The 17,225-nt window shown below is 41.9% G+C and overlaps 1 protein-coding gene across 2 annotated transcripts; it reads left to right on the plus strand.

Annotated features, from left to right (window-relative positions):
- The first annotated feature begins 718 nt into the window (after window positions 1–718).
- LOC138635675 (leucine-rich repeat-containing protein 52-like) lies at window positions 719–16,381 on the plus strand. 2 transcript variants are annotated; one of them, XM_069723270.1, is made up of 3 exons: window positions 719–1,777; window positions 9,433–14,781; window positions 14,999–16,381. In XM_069723270.1, exons 1-2 carry the CDS (start codon window positions 1,129–1,131, stop codon window positions 9,759–9,761), a joined length of 978 nt encoding a protein of 325 aa, XP_069579371.1. In that variant the 5' UTR covers window positions 719–1,128; the 3' UTR covers window positions 9,762–14,781; window positions 14,999–16,381. The 2 variants fall into 2 exon arrangements, with proteins under 2 accessions (XP_069579371.1, XP_069579372.1); XM_069723271.1 differs by lacking the exon at window positions 14,999–16,381 and having other exon boundaries at window positions 719–1,782; window positions 9,433–9,684.
- Window positions 16,382–17,225: the final 844 nt, after the last annotated feature.

The following is a 17,225-nucleotide window of genomic DNA, read 5'->3' on the forward strand; positions in this document are numbered from 1 at the left end:
TAACCGACTGTCGGCGGCCACATCTGTCCTCATCCTCCTCCTCCATCATGCTGAGTCTGATTCAGCCCTTCAACACCTACACACAGAACCAAGAATAGACTCAGGACTCATACTGAGACTGGAGAGAGGAGGAAAAACAACTGCCTGCCCGAGACCACCCTGTCCCATCTCATCTCGTCCCGTCATCTGCTGCCTGTGTAGCCACTGGGTAGAGGTTGAATTGAATGGGTTGGCTGCTTGTGTGATATGTCAGTCATTATCATATAAAATCCTCACTGCATTTGCTTGAGTGGTGTAGATGGGGCTGATTGGGATCCCCTCTGTCAACACATTGTCATCATTGCCCCACATAGCCTGATGTGATGCTTCCCAGGTGTCAGTTGCACCTGCTTCTCTGACAGCCTCCACACACCTGAGGCAGGCTGATAAACAGTATGCACAGACTATCATGTATAGCCCGCACATATTTACATCTAGCCTGCACTCCGACATGGATGCAGCTTTACACAACACACCTGTGTCATGTAATCACTGTGCCCAGCAGCTGAAACATTATAGGTCACTATGTAAGTGTCAACTGAGGTGTGTTATACTTGGCAGGCTTCAATATTTAATGTTAGTCTTGCATTACATCCGCTACCCAGACCTTCCACTCTAGCCCCAGCTCACTCCGAAGCGTGAGATCACTCCACAGCTCGACCCCCCCCACCAACCTTATCCGCCGCGCGTTCAGTGCGCCCCCCTCATTTGGATTCAGTTTCGGAAGGCGAGAGGATGGCAAGCATGTAGCGGAACAACTGACCGTGACCACCGTAAGCAGCGCAGCATGAAAGCGCGTTACAATGTGCGAATAGCTGCCGTCAACAGAAACTCGAAAAATCAGTGAGATCTGAAACAACATGAAGGCGTGTGACTGTCAAGTTCAACACAGCGGATGCGCGCTGGATCCAGAACCAACAGACAGGATGAACTGAGACGTTACGCGCACGAGGTTGCCACGGACGAGCGTTATTTTGACCTCGGTGGAGATCATTTCTGGGACCAACAACGCGGTGAGGATGTATCAATGAAGAATGCGAGTGCGTCTGACTCTGTCCAAACGGGGTTGATGAAGCCCTCGGTGGTGTCATGCGTCTTGCCCCGCAGCCATGCGCGCAACTCTTGCGGCTCATAGTTTTGATCCTCGTCACCGCGGGGGTCATCACATCCCCGGTTCTCTCCTCCGGCTGCCCGGACAGGTGTGTGTGTGATGACCAGCTGGTGGTTCAGTGCGCTGGGCAGCACCTGACCACCTTCCCAGTCAACTTGCCGCTGGCCACGCGGCAGCTCATCATCTCCAACAACCGGATCGTGGAGCTGCCGCCTCTTGCGCTCAACTACCTCTCCGACCTGGTCTATCTGGACTGCAGCAACAACTCCCTGACGGAGATATCTGAGTCCACGTTTGGGAATCTACGCAAGCTGGCCTACCTGGACCTCTCCTTCAACACACTGACCCGGATCGAGGACAGGACGTTCGGCCCCTTGGCGAGCCTGGTGATGCTGAGGATGACGGACAACCCGGGACTCTCTGAGATTCACCCGGACGCATTTGCGGAAAACGCAGCCCTTCAGGTGCTTGATGTGAGCCGGAACAACCTGACGGTCCTCAACATCACCTCCCTGATCGCGCTGCCCACCCTGCGCTCCGTGGGGCTCAGCGGGAACCCGTGGAGCTGCGAGTGCGACAACGAGGACCTTTGCTTGTGGGTCCACCTGGAGGGCTTCAAGTTCCAAGGTCTTGTCAGTAATTAATTATATTTTATTCTCAGGAAATGATCAGAACATGATCATTTACTTCGTGTTTTACTGGGTCAAATAGAAAAGGCCACAGAGAACCAATCAATCGTAAATGGCATGCATCCATTGAAAAGATGAATATGATATATGTATACACACTTTTCAGACAAGTGTTTATACAAGTAACCTACAAGTGTACTGGGTGTTTTTTTTTAAAGGCCTATCAGGGCTCAAATTAAATAAAACAGAAACCAGGCAACTTAAATAGCAGATACAAAAATGTATTGTATATCTTTATGTTAAAAGGCACCTCACAGGAAGTTTATAGCTTGTAACTAATTATGTTTTGGTTGATAAATCTAAGAATGCTTTATGAGCCCATATCCTTCATAAAACAAAAAATAAAAAATACTTTCGGGTTGCCAGGTTATAAAAAAACACTTCCTAGCCGAATTAACCTGTTATGGGGGTTATGAGTTACCAAGAAACGGTGACCCCGCCCCTTTCTTCTCATTCTCTGTGGAATGTAGTTGGGGGGGGGGGGGGGGGGTAGATTGATTCAACATTTTAATTTTGGAATATTATTATATATGTATAAAGTATTATACATATTAAGATTGAAATAATAAAGATCTTAAAACTCCAGATTTCAACACAGTGGTCCTTTTATACAGGGATCTCCTCATTTGCAGGCTACTTTGTTGCTGTGTATTCTGAGATAGTTGTTTTTTAATTAAATTAGCACTTAAAAGTTAAACAGTAAGACTGGAGCCTCACGGGGCCCTCGAAATTCAGGGTTCCTGCACTGTTCCCAACTTAGCCTGGTTGGCAATCCAGCTTTGCTGGAAATATTAGTGCCTTTCCACAACCTGGCAACCCAAAGGTTTTTGTTACTACTGTGTTTGAAAAATAATGGGAGTTAAAAAAAAATTGAATAGGAAAGATGTGATTAAAAGTCTCTGTGAGAACCTTTCAAGGAAAGGAGGACTTCAAGCCTCCCTGCAGGAGTTCCCTCTCACCATGTCACATGTAAACTCCCTGTCACGTCTACAGCTCTTAGCACACACTGATAATATCTCTATCACCTCCCTTATCATCAGTGACAGTGCATATGAAACAATATGTTGTGCTATGTATAACACGTACACATGTGAAACCACAGCTATGTGGTGAGGTCTTCAAAGTTGGCCCCTTACTCAGCTTTCAGCGCGATGAGGTGACAGCAGTGGAGCAAAGCAGCAGTCAGACTATCAAACAACAAAGAGGGTGAAACAAGATCGTAGGCAGGGAGCCACTTGATTTCTATTCAAGCAGCTCTGTTCATTAATTCAGCTAGGCTCTGCAGTTTTGGGAGGAAAACAAGACTGTCCTTTATCTCAAAATGACTAATCAATCTCCATCATATTCTGCTTTTAGGATGCTCTGTAGGTGTGATTAATGGATCATAATTGCGCCATCAAATATTGATCTCCCCTTTTCTTTTATTACTGTCAAGCTGATAGATGTGTCTGAAATCCCAATCTTTCTTACTTGGAGTTAATATGCTCATGCATTGGTGTGGATGTGTCACTATGCAAAAGGCAGCAGCTATTTATAGAGTCATACAAAGCAAGAAATCCGGTCATAATTTTAACACCATAGCTATAATGCAACCGCCACGCATACCAAAAAGGCATCCCCTGCTTGTCTTTCTCCTCCTCCACCCCCACCCTCACCCCAACACATATACACACACTCACACACAGAGGCCATGGTCCATGTGAAGCTTATAGGCTGAGTCCAAAACGAGTCCTGCAATGGCTGTCCTATTTTCCTGCCGCTCATCGCCTTTTGTCTTGCTTAATTTGGAGTGGAACCTCTTCCAGTGACAGCTGCCAGCAAGGGAGAAGGCAGACACATACATACATACGCACATTCTCTAACCTCTATACATGCGCGTCTGTCCATCCTTTCCAGGGATACAACAAGAGCACAGACAGAACCTTGGTCTCCTTTAAACCGTCTCTAGACGAGTCATATGCAGGCACACATGCATACAGACTCCTGATTTGTGCATTTCAGACACCAAAACATAGATAAAGCACACTTTTAGTGCTCGAGGGAGGGAGAAGGGAGGTGGAACAGCAGAATAACATTTTGGAGACGGCTGCTCTTCAGCTGCAAGCTACGTCTCCGAAAGCCTTGCTATCTCTCGTCTGGGTCTCACCTGGTTCACACAACACGGCTCGCTTGTCTCCTCGGTTTAGGAGACGCATCAATTGCAAGCAAGGAGAGGGAGGGAGAGGGCGGGGGTGGAGGAGCGGGAACGGAGAAATAAAGCTTCAGGAAGGAACCAACAGATTCTCCTCTGTCTCGCCTTCCTGGCTAGATTAGCACTCTCTCAGCTGTTATATAAGGAGAGTGTCTCGAAATAGAGCAGAGGGTTGATGGGGGAAGGAGAGAGGGAAAGCCCTCTCCTTTGATACCAGTCCCTATGGGAGGGAGGGAGGATAAGGGGGGTGGGGGGGGTGAAGCCAGAAGGGTTTTCCTGCCTCGCTGTCAGGCACACACAAACACACAAACACGTGCACCCACAGAAGGTAGCAGACTCTGCAAGGACAAGGACAGAGATAGTATGTTGGACGGCTTGGTCTCGTGGAGGGGGGGATTGTGTAGGAACACAGTATATGTTAAGAACTTGCGTGTCTGTGTTTGTTATAATGGGAGTCAAACAGCATATTGTGTTAGCAGCCTTTGAGAGGATCAGAGTAGACTTTGAATTTTTTTGTGTGGTAGAGAAAGCTTAGAGAAGCAGACCGTCCTTGTGCTCTTCAGCTGCTTGCTCATTTTCAGATCACTGAGCCACAGAAGAGCTTCTCTGAGGATACGAGCACAGATTTAGTCGCCGAATGAATAAAATATTAGGAGAATATATATTTCAGTTATCCTGTGAAATTGAATTGTCGAATGGTTGGATTGAAAGCAGCAGTATGATCCCTCTCTCACCCTCTGTTAAATCACACCTCCCACCAACCTGAGCCAGCTTTTACACATTAACACCACATTTTGCCAATGATTGCATGATAACTGGGTAGTAAGCAAACAAGAGATGTTGAGCTCAAAGGGATTTAAATAGTCAACTATGATATACATTTGAAAATAATTATCCATAAGTAGTGAATAATCAATTGAAATAATTGTTTAAATCAGCTAAAGTTTCTGCATAAACAGATAGCAGTTCACTGATTAAATACTGAGATATGACCAATATGGATAAATGGTGGACACAATTAAATAAAGGTTAAAGATCAACAGCTGAAATTATGAGGATGGATCAAAACGTTCAGAGGCTGTTAATGTTGTGCATTAACGGTGCACAGCGCTGTAATGTGCAAGTCGCAGGTGGAAGCTCTAACCATAGTGAGTAAATATTCCAAGTTTCATTGCTTAATCAACATAACTGGTCCGGTGCATCAGCGATTTCTCCATCCACCTGAAACGTGAGCAGAAACCGCAGATCAAAATCAAATTTGCGTAACATTTTTGGAGAAGAGAAGAGAAAGGTGGTGTGAGTGGGAGAAACCTGTAAATTTTCAACGCATACTGTGAGCAGCCACGTTGTCATGTTAGAAAACCAAAGTGCCATCACACCACAGTTCAGGATGTTTGCAGTGAATGTTTTCCCTCAGACGCCTCAGAAGGTCACAATTGAACTCTGTGTTGACAGTCTGACCCTCGGGGCTGAATTCACGGTGCACAACCCCATCAATGTCAAAGAAAACCCACCGGGTTGCATTCCTGATCTGATGCACCTTTTTAGATTGGACAGTGACTTTCTGCCCCTATGAAACCTGAATGCCACTCAAAACAGCCTCTCCAGGCTGATTGCTTCACCACCGTCGCCTTCCTGATTAATTTTAAGGATCTCTGTTGCCAATTTTCTGAGTTTGATACAAAATTTGACGTACACCCTCTGCTCATGTCCACGGAGAAATCACAGCTGTGGACTACCAGTGGTCACAAAATCCTGTGTAACTCACGTGCTGTTTTTTATAAAGTGACATAACTACTTACTCACTTAGGTTATACTAAGACTTTTACCTTCTCAGTGCACCGTTCACGCACAACAGCAGCAGTCTCTGAACTTTTTGATCCACCCACGTATTAGCTAAAATTAATGAACAGACAAAATTGATAGAAATAATACATGAGTGGTTGAAAATTGTCAGCTTAGTAAAAGTAATGGATATGTGATTACATAGTTTGCTGAAGTTAATAAACTGTTGAAACATTTAGCCGAAGTTATGGTACAAAAAGCTACTTTCTTCCAGTTCAAGTGGGGTAAATAGAAACAGACCAAACTGTCATGTTGCTTAAAGAGGTTTTATTACACTTTTCCTTAGTTTCTCGCATATTTATTTTGTTACCATTTTGGATTTTCATATTAAACATGGCCAAAAGTGAAAAAAAATCATATCAAAGCACAACTTAATTTCTTTGAGAAAAAAGCTTGGGTTTTAGAGTGCTCTGAACAGCGGATTAACAACGAGTTGACATCAGCTTGTCACGGATTTTTTTAATTTGATCATCTCTTTCAAGCAGAGCACAACAGAGAGGTACTGTAACCTACAGTTGTTTGCCATTTGCAGAATAACATTATACTGGCTACATTCATGCATTTCCTTCATGTAAACCTATTAACAGGGGCTTATGTAGAAAAAGTTGTTTATATGGTGCAATCAAAAAGCTCAGAGATAGCTGCTGTTGCACACAGGACAGGACAATAATGTGCATTGAGCAGGGGGAGGCAAAACCTTTAGTGAGTTAGTATTCCAAGTTATGTTGCTTGATCAACATCAGCACTTGTATTACCAGGATTTTGTGACCACTGGTATTGCACAGCTTTTCATTTCGGTTCAAACAAAAAAAAAAAGCAGGTGTAAAAGGTGCCTCAGACCACAGTCCAGACCGAAGGATTAAAATTAGGTATTTCCAAGAGAGGTGGTCTCAGTCGAGATCAAACTGGACCATGGTTCAGTTTGTTTGCAGTGTGAAAACACTTTTTGGATGGCTTGAACTTTCGGATGAATTACAGGAAATTTAGGCAGTGTATCATCACTCATGAAACAACGACAGAAGAAAAAGAACCGGAAAAGAAATCAAAATGAGCCAGAGGAGAAGATGTAGGGAGGAAGGATTTAACTCTAATTTGGTTGGACAAGGAATTTAAAACTCAGCTTAAAAAATGCAGAAACTTATAAGTTAATCTTTGTGAAGAGAATAAAAGAATAAAAACCATAATAATAATAATAATAATAATAATAATAATAATAATACACAGTAGTGGCAACGAAATAAATCTGTCTATTACCTTTTCTCCTTTCAAGCTGACAAGGCTACCAGTTGTAGTGACAACATGCAGACATTAGATACACAACGTATACAAAGTAATCAATGTCAGGTAATAGGGCTGTAGGTATGTCATGCAAAGTTCTTTAGTGCACTCACAAAACTGCAGTTTTAAACCAAAATAAAACCAGATCAAATGTTTACAATGCAACAAAAGGATTAGCCTGGGTTCTTCTGGACTTTTAGGTGTGAAAATGCCCTTAAGAAGGTGAAAAACTAACAACTCAGGAACAATAATGGCTAATTTATGTAATTACAATAGTAATGATAACTATACAATTATTCTGCGATGGTCCGCATTTTGCAAAAAATATATTTAACAGTGTGCAGAGAGGCAAAGCAGCATATCTTAATTCTCCTGCATTTGTTAGGTCTGTATGCATAAACAGAATTTTCACGGCAGCAAAATGAGCGTGTGTATTTTAAGGCTGTTGGTGCAGAAACAGGGTTACAGAAAACTGTTCCCCGTGCAGAAACTTTCAAGTCTTTTGATCTCTCCCAGTGGGAATTCCCCCTAGCACAAAGGCTTTGAAAAAACAGATGCCAATTAAAAACGGTGGCTGTATGGAGATGGAAACACTCTGTTGTGTTGCAGTTTCTGCTCACAGTCACAAAAAGGCTCAGCCAGCCTTCAGGATTACTTTCTGAAAAATGCCTCTCTTGTCAGCTGCTGCCGAGCTCAACACCCGCCATGTGTCGTATTAAATTTTGACTGATAGGCCTTTGAAATTACACTTTATCCATCTAGTTTTCTGAAAGAGAAGGAACCCAACATTTTGTTGGGATTTGGGGATTTCAGCATCGTCTTAGTTGTAGTCATACCCTACTCCTGATGATGGGAAACTTTATTATCTGTGGCTTCAGGCAGACACAAAGGCCCGAGTCACTCTCTAATCCTGCACAGGGAATAGGAGTTTGAATAATTCATCCCTGAATTTTTCTGTAATTTAATACTGCATCAACTCAAGACTCGAGAACATGGGAAGCTCCTTAAGCCTTGTAGTTTTCTGATAAAGAAGGCAACATTGTTATGCTAGTGCAGTTTTCTAGTTGTTGTTTTTTAGCCGTATGAATGTGAATATGTTAAGGATATCTGCAGCTCAGTTTCCTGCCATTTACAAATGCTGTGCTGAAGCAGATGTAGTAGTAAACTTGAATTATTCAACAGGCTCCTCTGTTTAATGCCATATTAGTTTCCTTGCTGAGTTGCTTTGCATTTGGTTACAACTCTTACAACATCAAAGGGGCCTTTAAAATCATATGCTAATTATATATTATATCTGTATGTAAGAAATGTTATTTGATATGTGTAAACAAGATCAGCATTAAAATACATTGTAGCCATGATCTAAACAGGCTTTGTTGTTTCACATAAAAATGTTTGTATATTTGTGTTTGTAGTTGCTTTTCTTACTCGTTTCATGTGGGTTGGTAAAAACACAAGGACTGTCATTCAAATATGATCAAACCACGCCAACACAGTCTTGATGAAGCAGGTTAGTTTAATCAAGGAGTTGTTGTTTTTTGTTGACTTTGGTTGTTGCCGATTTAGTCGCAACAATTTTGTGTCAAACTCTGAAAAACAGCAACGAAGACCCTTGAAATGCTTCAGGAAGCCTACAGTAATAAAGCAATGAACACTGCCCAAAACCAAAAAAAGGTGCATTATGTCAATAGTAACCAGGTAGGTTTTCTTTGACATTGATGGAGTTGTGCATCAGTAATTTGTCCTCCTGGGACAGACTGTCAACACCGAGTTCTCCTGTGACGTTGTGAAGGAAAACATTCAGTGCAAACGACCTGAACTGTGGCGCAATGGCAATGAAAGCACACGTTTCTCACCCTCAATAACACAATTGTCACTCCTCACCACCCCTACTCACCAGATTTGGCTACATGCTAATTCTTTCTGTTCCCTAATATTTTATCCCACATTTTGATGTGCGCTCTCTGCTTAAGTTTTAGGTGTGTAAAACATCACCGATGCAGTAGGACCACTGCTCACAGAAGCATGTGTAAGTCATGTGCGGATTTTGATCAAGCGACAAAAGTTGGAGAACTTACTCGTGAAGGTTACATATACTCTGTGCTCCGTGCACGTCACGATGCTGCGCAACAGGAGCAGTCTTGGAACTTTTTGATCCAACCTATTATAGTATGTTATTTGTTGTAACACCAACACCATCACATTTTTATATCGCAAATGGTGATGTACTGTATTGCATTTTCGCCTGATTAACCCTTCTTGGTATGTTTGTGTGACAGACGAGGGCCAGACAGTGTGTGGCTCGCCTGCCGACATGCAGGGCCGTCGTCTGGGTGAGGTGGGCATCCAGCTACGGACGTTATGTCACCAGACTCTGGGCTCCTGGGACTACCTTTTCTTTGTCGTCATCGGCTTTGTCATTTTTGCCGCTGGCACCGTGTCGGCGTGGGTGATGGGCGTCATCATGGTGCTCTACGAGCGCTACATCAAGAAGAAGGACGAGCAGCTCGATGTGGACGACGAGGAAGAAAGCAATGAGACTGGCCACACCTTGAGGGCAAGGAGTGACCATGACAACGGGAATTTAAAAACCTCAGATACTGTTTAAAAGACTTCGCCCCACCCTTCCCACCATGGATTCTCACAGTGCCTCCTGTCAACTTCCACGACTGTCTGTGAAGTTTAAGGATACAGTCTGAGTCTGTTTCACAGGCTCAGCTCTGAAAAAGAAGGAAGGAGACGCAATAGATACGAGGAATGTCTTTCTACTCATTTGTAGTCAGCTTCCAGGTGGTTAAAACACACTGTAGTTGCCGTAGTGGAGGCCCCCAACGCTTCGGTAACACCATATATGCAAATATATAACCTTTTATGTTGTTGGTTTCTGTGTAGTGTTTGAGTGAGAAATGGTCAAACCAACCCATCTCAGTAAAGCTGGTTATCTTGGAAGCAGCTAGCCAGCCATGTTCTTAACATACCGATTATTTCTCCCATTTTGGCCAAAAGAATCTGTCCGAAAACCGGGTCCAATTTCACAAAGATAGTTTAGAATCAAGATAGTGTTAGAGCATTTAAAAATGTCCTCTTCAATTTGTGTAATGCAGTTTGGATAGTTTTACAAAAATATAGAATGATTTTATTATAAGCTAAAAACTTTTCCCCAGGATAACGCTGAACTAGATGTTTCCATGGTAACACTTATGGGCGACTGATGAAAAGAAGGGAAACATGGCTTATAATTTGTGGTTTGTTGACAAAGTTGTTGTGTGAACAATTTTTTTTTTTTTGACTGGTGAAGTTTTTGTTGTTGTTGTTTTGTTTCATTTCTGAATATTCTCAGTAAAATATCCTTATTACTGGTAAATAATAAGAGGGAAACATTAACTGGACATGGTTGTGTCATGAATGTATTAAGGGACACCGGATACCAGACTTACTTGACTGAAAATTGCTCGCCTGGCGTATGAGTCCAAAAAAGTTTTCTGTCAGTTTCTTTCACATTGTACGAACCACTGCACATCCACATTAGTGTTTCCTCCAGCAACCTTCTACCTTTTCAGGTTCCTGCTTGTTCCACTTTGCATTGTGATAACATCATGCATATTGAAGTTAAATCACTTATTAAAAACTCACAATGGCAAGAGTGAAAAAGAAGATTGGATTCCAGTTGGAGGTGTCCTGTTAACAGTCGTACAGATTTTTTTTTTTTTTTTAAATACTTTTTAGGCTGTGGGGGATTTTTCCAATGCAATAAACTGCAAGGCTGACTGGTGGCGCTGTTTCCAAGTACCTGGGAACAGCCCTGGGCTGTGCAGTGATTTTGGCACAGCAGCCACACTACGTTCCTACAACGTCTGTGTTCATGCAGTACAATAATCGGAAAAGAGAGGTTGTAAAATAGTGAAAGTATAATTTCTAAACTTTACACACTGGCCAGAATTTAATCAAATAATATTTTAAAAGTCTATAAGAGCTGTATGACTATGTAATCTAAGGCCATTCATGTGGGTAAAGAGCCAATCTGAAGTCAACGGGCCTGACGGAAATAGACAGTAATGCGCATGTTCTATACGACCACATTTTCAAAAAGCATGCAGAAAATCTGGTTAGCTTCAAAAAAACGTCTTTGCCTTAGGCCTTACTGAGAAACTTGAATGTGGCACCATCTTGTAATCTGGTATCCAGTTCTCCTTAATACACCTATGGATGTATCACTCTTTTTCAATACATCCATGGGTCGGTTGGTCAGCCATGTATATTTGTTTGAAAAAACTTTAAATTTACCAGGAATTCCTAGTAAATGAATATTAATTGAGATCAAGAGGTAATCAACTTTTGACATCTATCTAAAGTCTGATGTAAGTAATCTAAATCTTTGTGAAACTGGCTCCCACACCGTAAAAACATTTGTACTTTCCTTTCTTTAAATGAAACTAACCATGTCCTGGTTCCAGCTTTATAATTACTGGACAGATACAACTGTCAAATATTTGACCAAATTCTAAATATAAAACCAATGTTGCAGGTGAAAGCTTGTTTTCATACTCTTACAAGTTGGAGCAACACCAATTCATTGAATGAGACAATCATCTTCTAGACCCTTTAGTCACTGGTTGCATAGCATTAATAAATCTCCTGAGGACCTCCATGATGGCACCGAGCAGAGAGGGAGAAATGTGACACCTCTATGGAAAATGAAAACTGTTTTGTTGTCATTCTACCCACAGTTATGAAAGGAGAGGACGAACTGCTTTTATGCAATGCATTTAAGTGTCAGTGTATACGAATGAATGTGTGCAAACGCACGCACACAGCAGAGTGTACGATGTAGCTGTATGTGTGACTAATCTTTTGAACAGGCAGAGGGGTCAGTCTCTGCTCCGCTGCTGTGTGGTTTTGTACCAGTAATTCAACCCCTCAGTTATTAGCCCAGAAACACAATGCAGTCGAGGTGTTAGTGTCGAGGTCCGACAGTGCTGGTGAAGCTGAGAGCCAACATGTGCCAACTGCTGAGGTCTGTTTTGGCAGAGGGCCCCCTGGATGGCGAGTAAACAGGACAGTGTTATAACTGATGTCTATTTCATCCTCTCTTTGTTGGGTTTGAGTGCAGCGTCCTCTCTGTTTCTGCACACACTGTTGATGCACCAAAAAGCCTTATGAGGTGTGTACACGCTTTGAGAGCCACAAATTCTGTTCACTAAAAAAGGATTTGGGGATTTAGTGTAACAAACAACAGATCCTACATGTAACCATTGGAGACTTTTTCTTTTAAATAATCTGTTCCTCTAATTTTTTTACGAAGTGAATTCGTTTTTTTTTTCATCTGCTGTCTGACTTGAGTGAATTTCCTCCAACTATGCTGCTGAATGAATCATCTCCAGCTGTAACAGTTCTGCAGTTTTGAAAACACATAAATCTTGTCCAAGAAAAATAGGGAACCGAAACATTTCAGTCCACAACAGTAAATATACAAACTTGCTTTGAGACGTCTCTAATTACAAACCTTCTATATTTTTGTGTATAGTTTCAGTATCTGGCTATAAAACTGTTATGTACTTAGGAATGAGCAGGAGGACAAAAAAAATCCCCTCGTTGAAACAGGAAAATTCAAAGTAGGCTGCCTCAGTATGTCATTCTCTATACATGTAGTTGTGTGTCAGAATTACTTACTTGATTATATAACACAATTTAACTTTTGAGGGTCCAGAGAGAGAGAAGGCATTGGACCAGGTGTTTTTTCCCTTTTTTAAATTTTTTTATATTCTGCTGTTTTAGCTTGGATTCACATGTTTAAATGTATGCAGTCTTGAGTCACTGTAATAGCAGTGATATCTTTCAGAACCGCTAGCAAAATGGAAAAGGCATATTTCACAGGAGACATTTTGACAGGTGTGAATAATGATGGCTGAATTACATTTGTATGCTTCAGTTTTATTTTCCTGATGTCGTCCATGCTGGGTCACGATCACACTCACATGGCTGACTGAATATAAATCAGTCATTGTTAATATTATTAGGAACACCTCTGCTTCAATGTCTGCTGTTAAAATGCCTGCGTTGTTGATGATTATTCGTGGTATAACCAAAATGTACTACTGAAGAATTAGATTATTATTAGCATTAGCAGTTGTGAGTTAATGGTAGACGGTGTGCACTCTTGACTCCGAACAATCTGTCGCCTTTCTGTAACGTGATCTGCAACACTGCTGAGAAACCTTTCTTCGCACATTTACTGGCACGTGCATGTGCATATTGTTCCACCAAAAGGAACAAAATGCAAAGTTAGCAGTGTATCTACTGAGCCAACAAAATAACAGCAGTCTGGCATACTCTATAAACATGCTGGTTATGGTTATTTTTTTGAGTGGCACTTTTTCTGCCTCGGCCATTATAGACGTTTTTCCGAGCGGGAAAAGCACGTGTAATTAATAACCAAGTGTTTGCAGTGACACGTGTCAACTGTGGAGTTTTTTTTTTCCTGTTGCAGTTGTGTGTTAATAGATGAAGAAAGCGAGTGTGTGGTATATACCACTGCTATTAGACACTGAGAAATGAATCTCATGTTTTTGCTTTGCTCTCCCTCTTTATATAAGCGAGTGCTCCTGACTCATATGTGTAACTATGCATGTACCAATCTAAACATAATGGCATTGCATACATAACTGGATGCCTGAAGTGTCGATCCAAGATGGTGACCCATGTACTGTACCTGCAAGTTGCTTGGTTGGGGAGTTTGCTGAGACGCTTTCTGAACATTTCAACCTTTGGTTCCTCATTGCTAAAATGGCTTTGGATGAAATATTTGCATGGATTCCTCTGGTATATACAAAATGCATTGCATAACGTGCATGTCTACTGAGGTCTTTGTGCTAAACTCTCGTCTATATCTACATACGCTACATACATATACTCGTGAGCTGCGACTGCGTGGCTGTATTACATTCTGTTAAGCACACTGATGATTAGGCCATGTGATGCCACAGGCAAGGGTGAGGGTGCAGACTGGAAATAGGATAGCTGGTTGCCCTAATTCACGTCAGCACAGTGACACATATGGAATGACAAGGAATACACACGTATCCCCTCATTAATAAACATGTATATAGTTGCTGCACACAAAGCGAACGTCTGAAGATGAGTATCGATAGTTTTAGCTCCATATGAGCGGCATTGTATCGCAGGTGAATATGCTGAATTTCAATATTATACTAAGTGGATGAGCTGAATTTCAACATTGTGCACTTTTTTGTTTTACACCCCCACACTTCACACTCACCCCATATTTAGGCACACGTATGAATGTGCTTTAACACACAGAGACAAAAGCATCGGTTCTGCCTCCAACACAAACCACCTCTGGGTAGAGCATTCTGTGTAAAAGCTCACAAGGACTCTCACTAAACTCTGTATTGCTGATACTAACCAGAACAGCATCAGCCCACACCAAAAAAAAACCTCTTAATCGAAAAATTTTAAGAGGTTTTTTTTTTTTTAAATTATTATTATTCCAAGAGTAAAATGAGAAAAAAAACACGAGCGGTCACAATCTTCTCTTCAAACTCGAGGCATGAAAGCATATAAGTGTATTTCCCAAACCGCTGAACTAGCAGGCCTTGAGAGGATAAATTGTAGTACAGTGAACCCTCGTTTTTCGCGGGGGTTACGTTCCAAATAGAAACCGTGATAGGCGAAATCCGTGAAGTAGTAACCTTTATTTTACAATTGAAATAGATAGAACTGGACATTAAATATATCTACGTTACATATAGTCGTAATGTGATTTCAATGCACGATGCAAATCCGTGAAGCAGCGAGACCGTGAAAGGTGAACCGCGTTATAGCGAGGGTTCACTGTACTTCAATTCAATTCAATTCAATTCAACTTTATTGATATAGCACCAAATCACAACATAGGTTATTTCATGGCACTTAACACATTAACGTCCTTACAGCAAGACGTTACAATATTATACTTAAGGGAATAAGGTTGTAGTGCTTGAGAATGGGTGTTTGTTTCCAACTCCCATCAGCCACCAGCCAAGCCAAGGTAGTGGTCAGGATGTCCTGCAGGACAGAGATGCACTCGATGGCTATGTCACTAACACAGCTGTGACTGCAAGCCAGTTCACTGAACAGACGAGGGGAAATGCACACAGCTATCGTTTTTTTGTTTTTTGTTTTTTTTGCACCCATTGTGTGCATCCACAGAGCTGAAGGCAAACAGGCCACAGTAAAACGCCCGCAGACAGGAGATGTGACATCAAGTAAGAGTGGCTCTAACCGACCGTAATAGCCCTCTGACACATCTACTTACAAACACGCTCACTCCCTCACTCACACACACACACACACACACACACACACACACACACACACACACACACACACACACACACACACACACACACACACACAGAAAGGAAGAAAAATCCTTTAGTCATGGAGCAGGAGAGTGACTTACACCAAAGTTAGAGATGAGGGATCTATTCCAGTGACTGGTGCTTGGAAACTGGGTGCCTGTGTTTCTGGTATTTCACAAAAACTTCACTATTGATCACTGCCACATGCGGAGGACGGCACCAAATTACTGTCAGTCGACTCCAACCAGCCATTTAGCTGTGCTAAGCTGGAACACAACAAGCTCTGAAGATGGAACATCAAGGAACTGCTGCAACTTATATTAAGTTACATATATTTCTTATGGGTACATTTGTAAATACACAAACAGTGTATAATGAACACTTGTGTTTTCTACTCTCGTTTGCTTTGATGATTTGTTATTTGTGGCCACACTGAATCACAGAATAAGCCTGGTTTTCATTAATACTTGTCATTGTAAATTACTGATATTATTGTGTTCTTATCCTACTGTATGTTTTCTATTATACACCATATTGACGAGCTCCTCGCAGCCCTCCTCCGGGGAGAGTGGCTATTGATTGACCATAGAGAGTAAACCCCGGCCTCCACTTGGCAGAGAGGAGGATGGTCCTACTGTTCCATATCTACACACAGGCTCAGGGGCCTGCCAACTCTGTATCCTTCCCCAGCAATAAAAGGTCATTTGAGAGGAGATGGTGTGTCCTTTTGTGCGTCACAGTTCTGCCTGGAGAAGTGTTGTTTTTTTGTTGTTGTTTTTTTAGGTTTTTTTTTTTTTTTTGCTTCGTCTAGCTGTCCAACCTTTCTTCCTCTTCTGCTGCTCTTTAAATAAAGTTTATCTTCCCTCTTGCTTGTATTTAGAAGGTTAGTCGGTGTCTAATTAGCTTCCAAGTAAAAACAAAAAAAACAACCTGTAGAACCTGACACACGCAAACATATGCAGGCCCAGTCACAGCTGGAGATGTGTTGCAGTGTATTCTGGGTGCCGGACCAGTTCACAGTTGTGTTAATCCAACAGAACTGGCTGCACCAGTGAGATAAGGAGATGCTTACTCACACTAAGCTCCAACTCCAAAGCAGTACAATGATGTTTGAGACTGCAAGAGGGAATCTGCAAATTGGTCTGCTGTATTTTTACACAAACAAATGTGGAACATGAAAGGGACGTTCATTTTCTTTGACTCACCCCCCTTCCTCTTATCTCCTGCATGTCTCCATTTATCCCTCCCTTGCTTTATTTATCTCCTCTACATATATTTTTGGACAGAAGTCCTATTTTTTGCACCTGTCATTTTCCCAATAGCCATGTCTATTTAGAGCTTTTTGCCAGTGACTATCTCTCTGTCCCTTTGTGCAGAATGGTTTGGCATTTTGTGAAATTTCTTTATGCATTTTCTTGCTGATAGATAGACGATCACTTACATGTGTAAAAAGTATGAAGCAAACACCAGAAACAGAATAGCTTAGCTTTGCATAAACTTTTGCTTGTAGGATATAAAGTCTGTTACTTAAAGCAGATGTCTAATGAGGCAGGACTTACCAGGCCGACGCTTCTCTTCTGTTTGATTACTTACCAGATGCTGTGCGTGTTGTTTTGGTAAACAATCTGCAGGCTGCTCCTTCGGTTGCAGACCTATTTATTTTTATTTTTTTTATTGTTTCCACAGGGCATAAATATCCAGAGTCCTTCCCA

This window comes from Brachyistius frenatus, unplaced genomic scaffold, assembly GCF_029030835.1.
Source record: "Brachyistius frenatus isolate BFR_SWC_R1_liver_20210118 unplaced genomic scaffold, ASM2903083v1 Contig_322, whole genome shotgun sequence".
NCBI lineage: Eukaryota > Metazoa > Chordata > Actinopteri > Embiotocidae > Brachyistius > Brachyistius frenatus.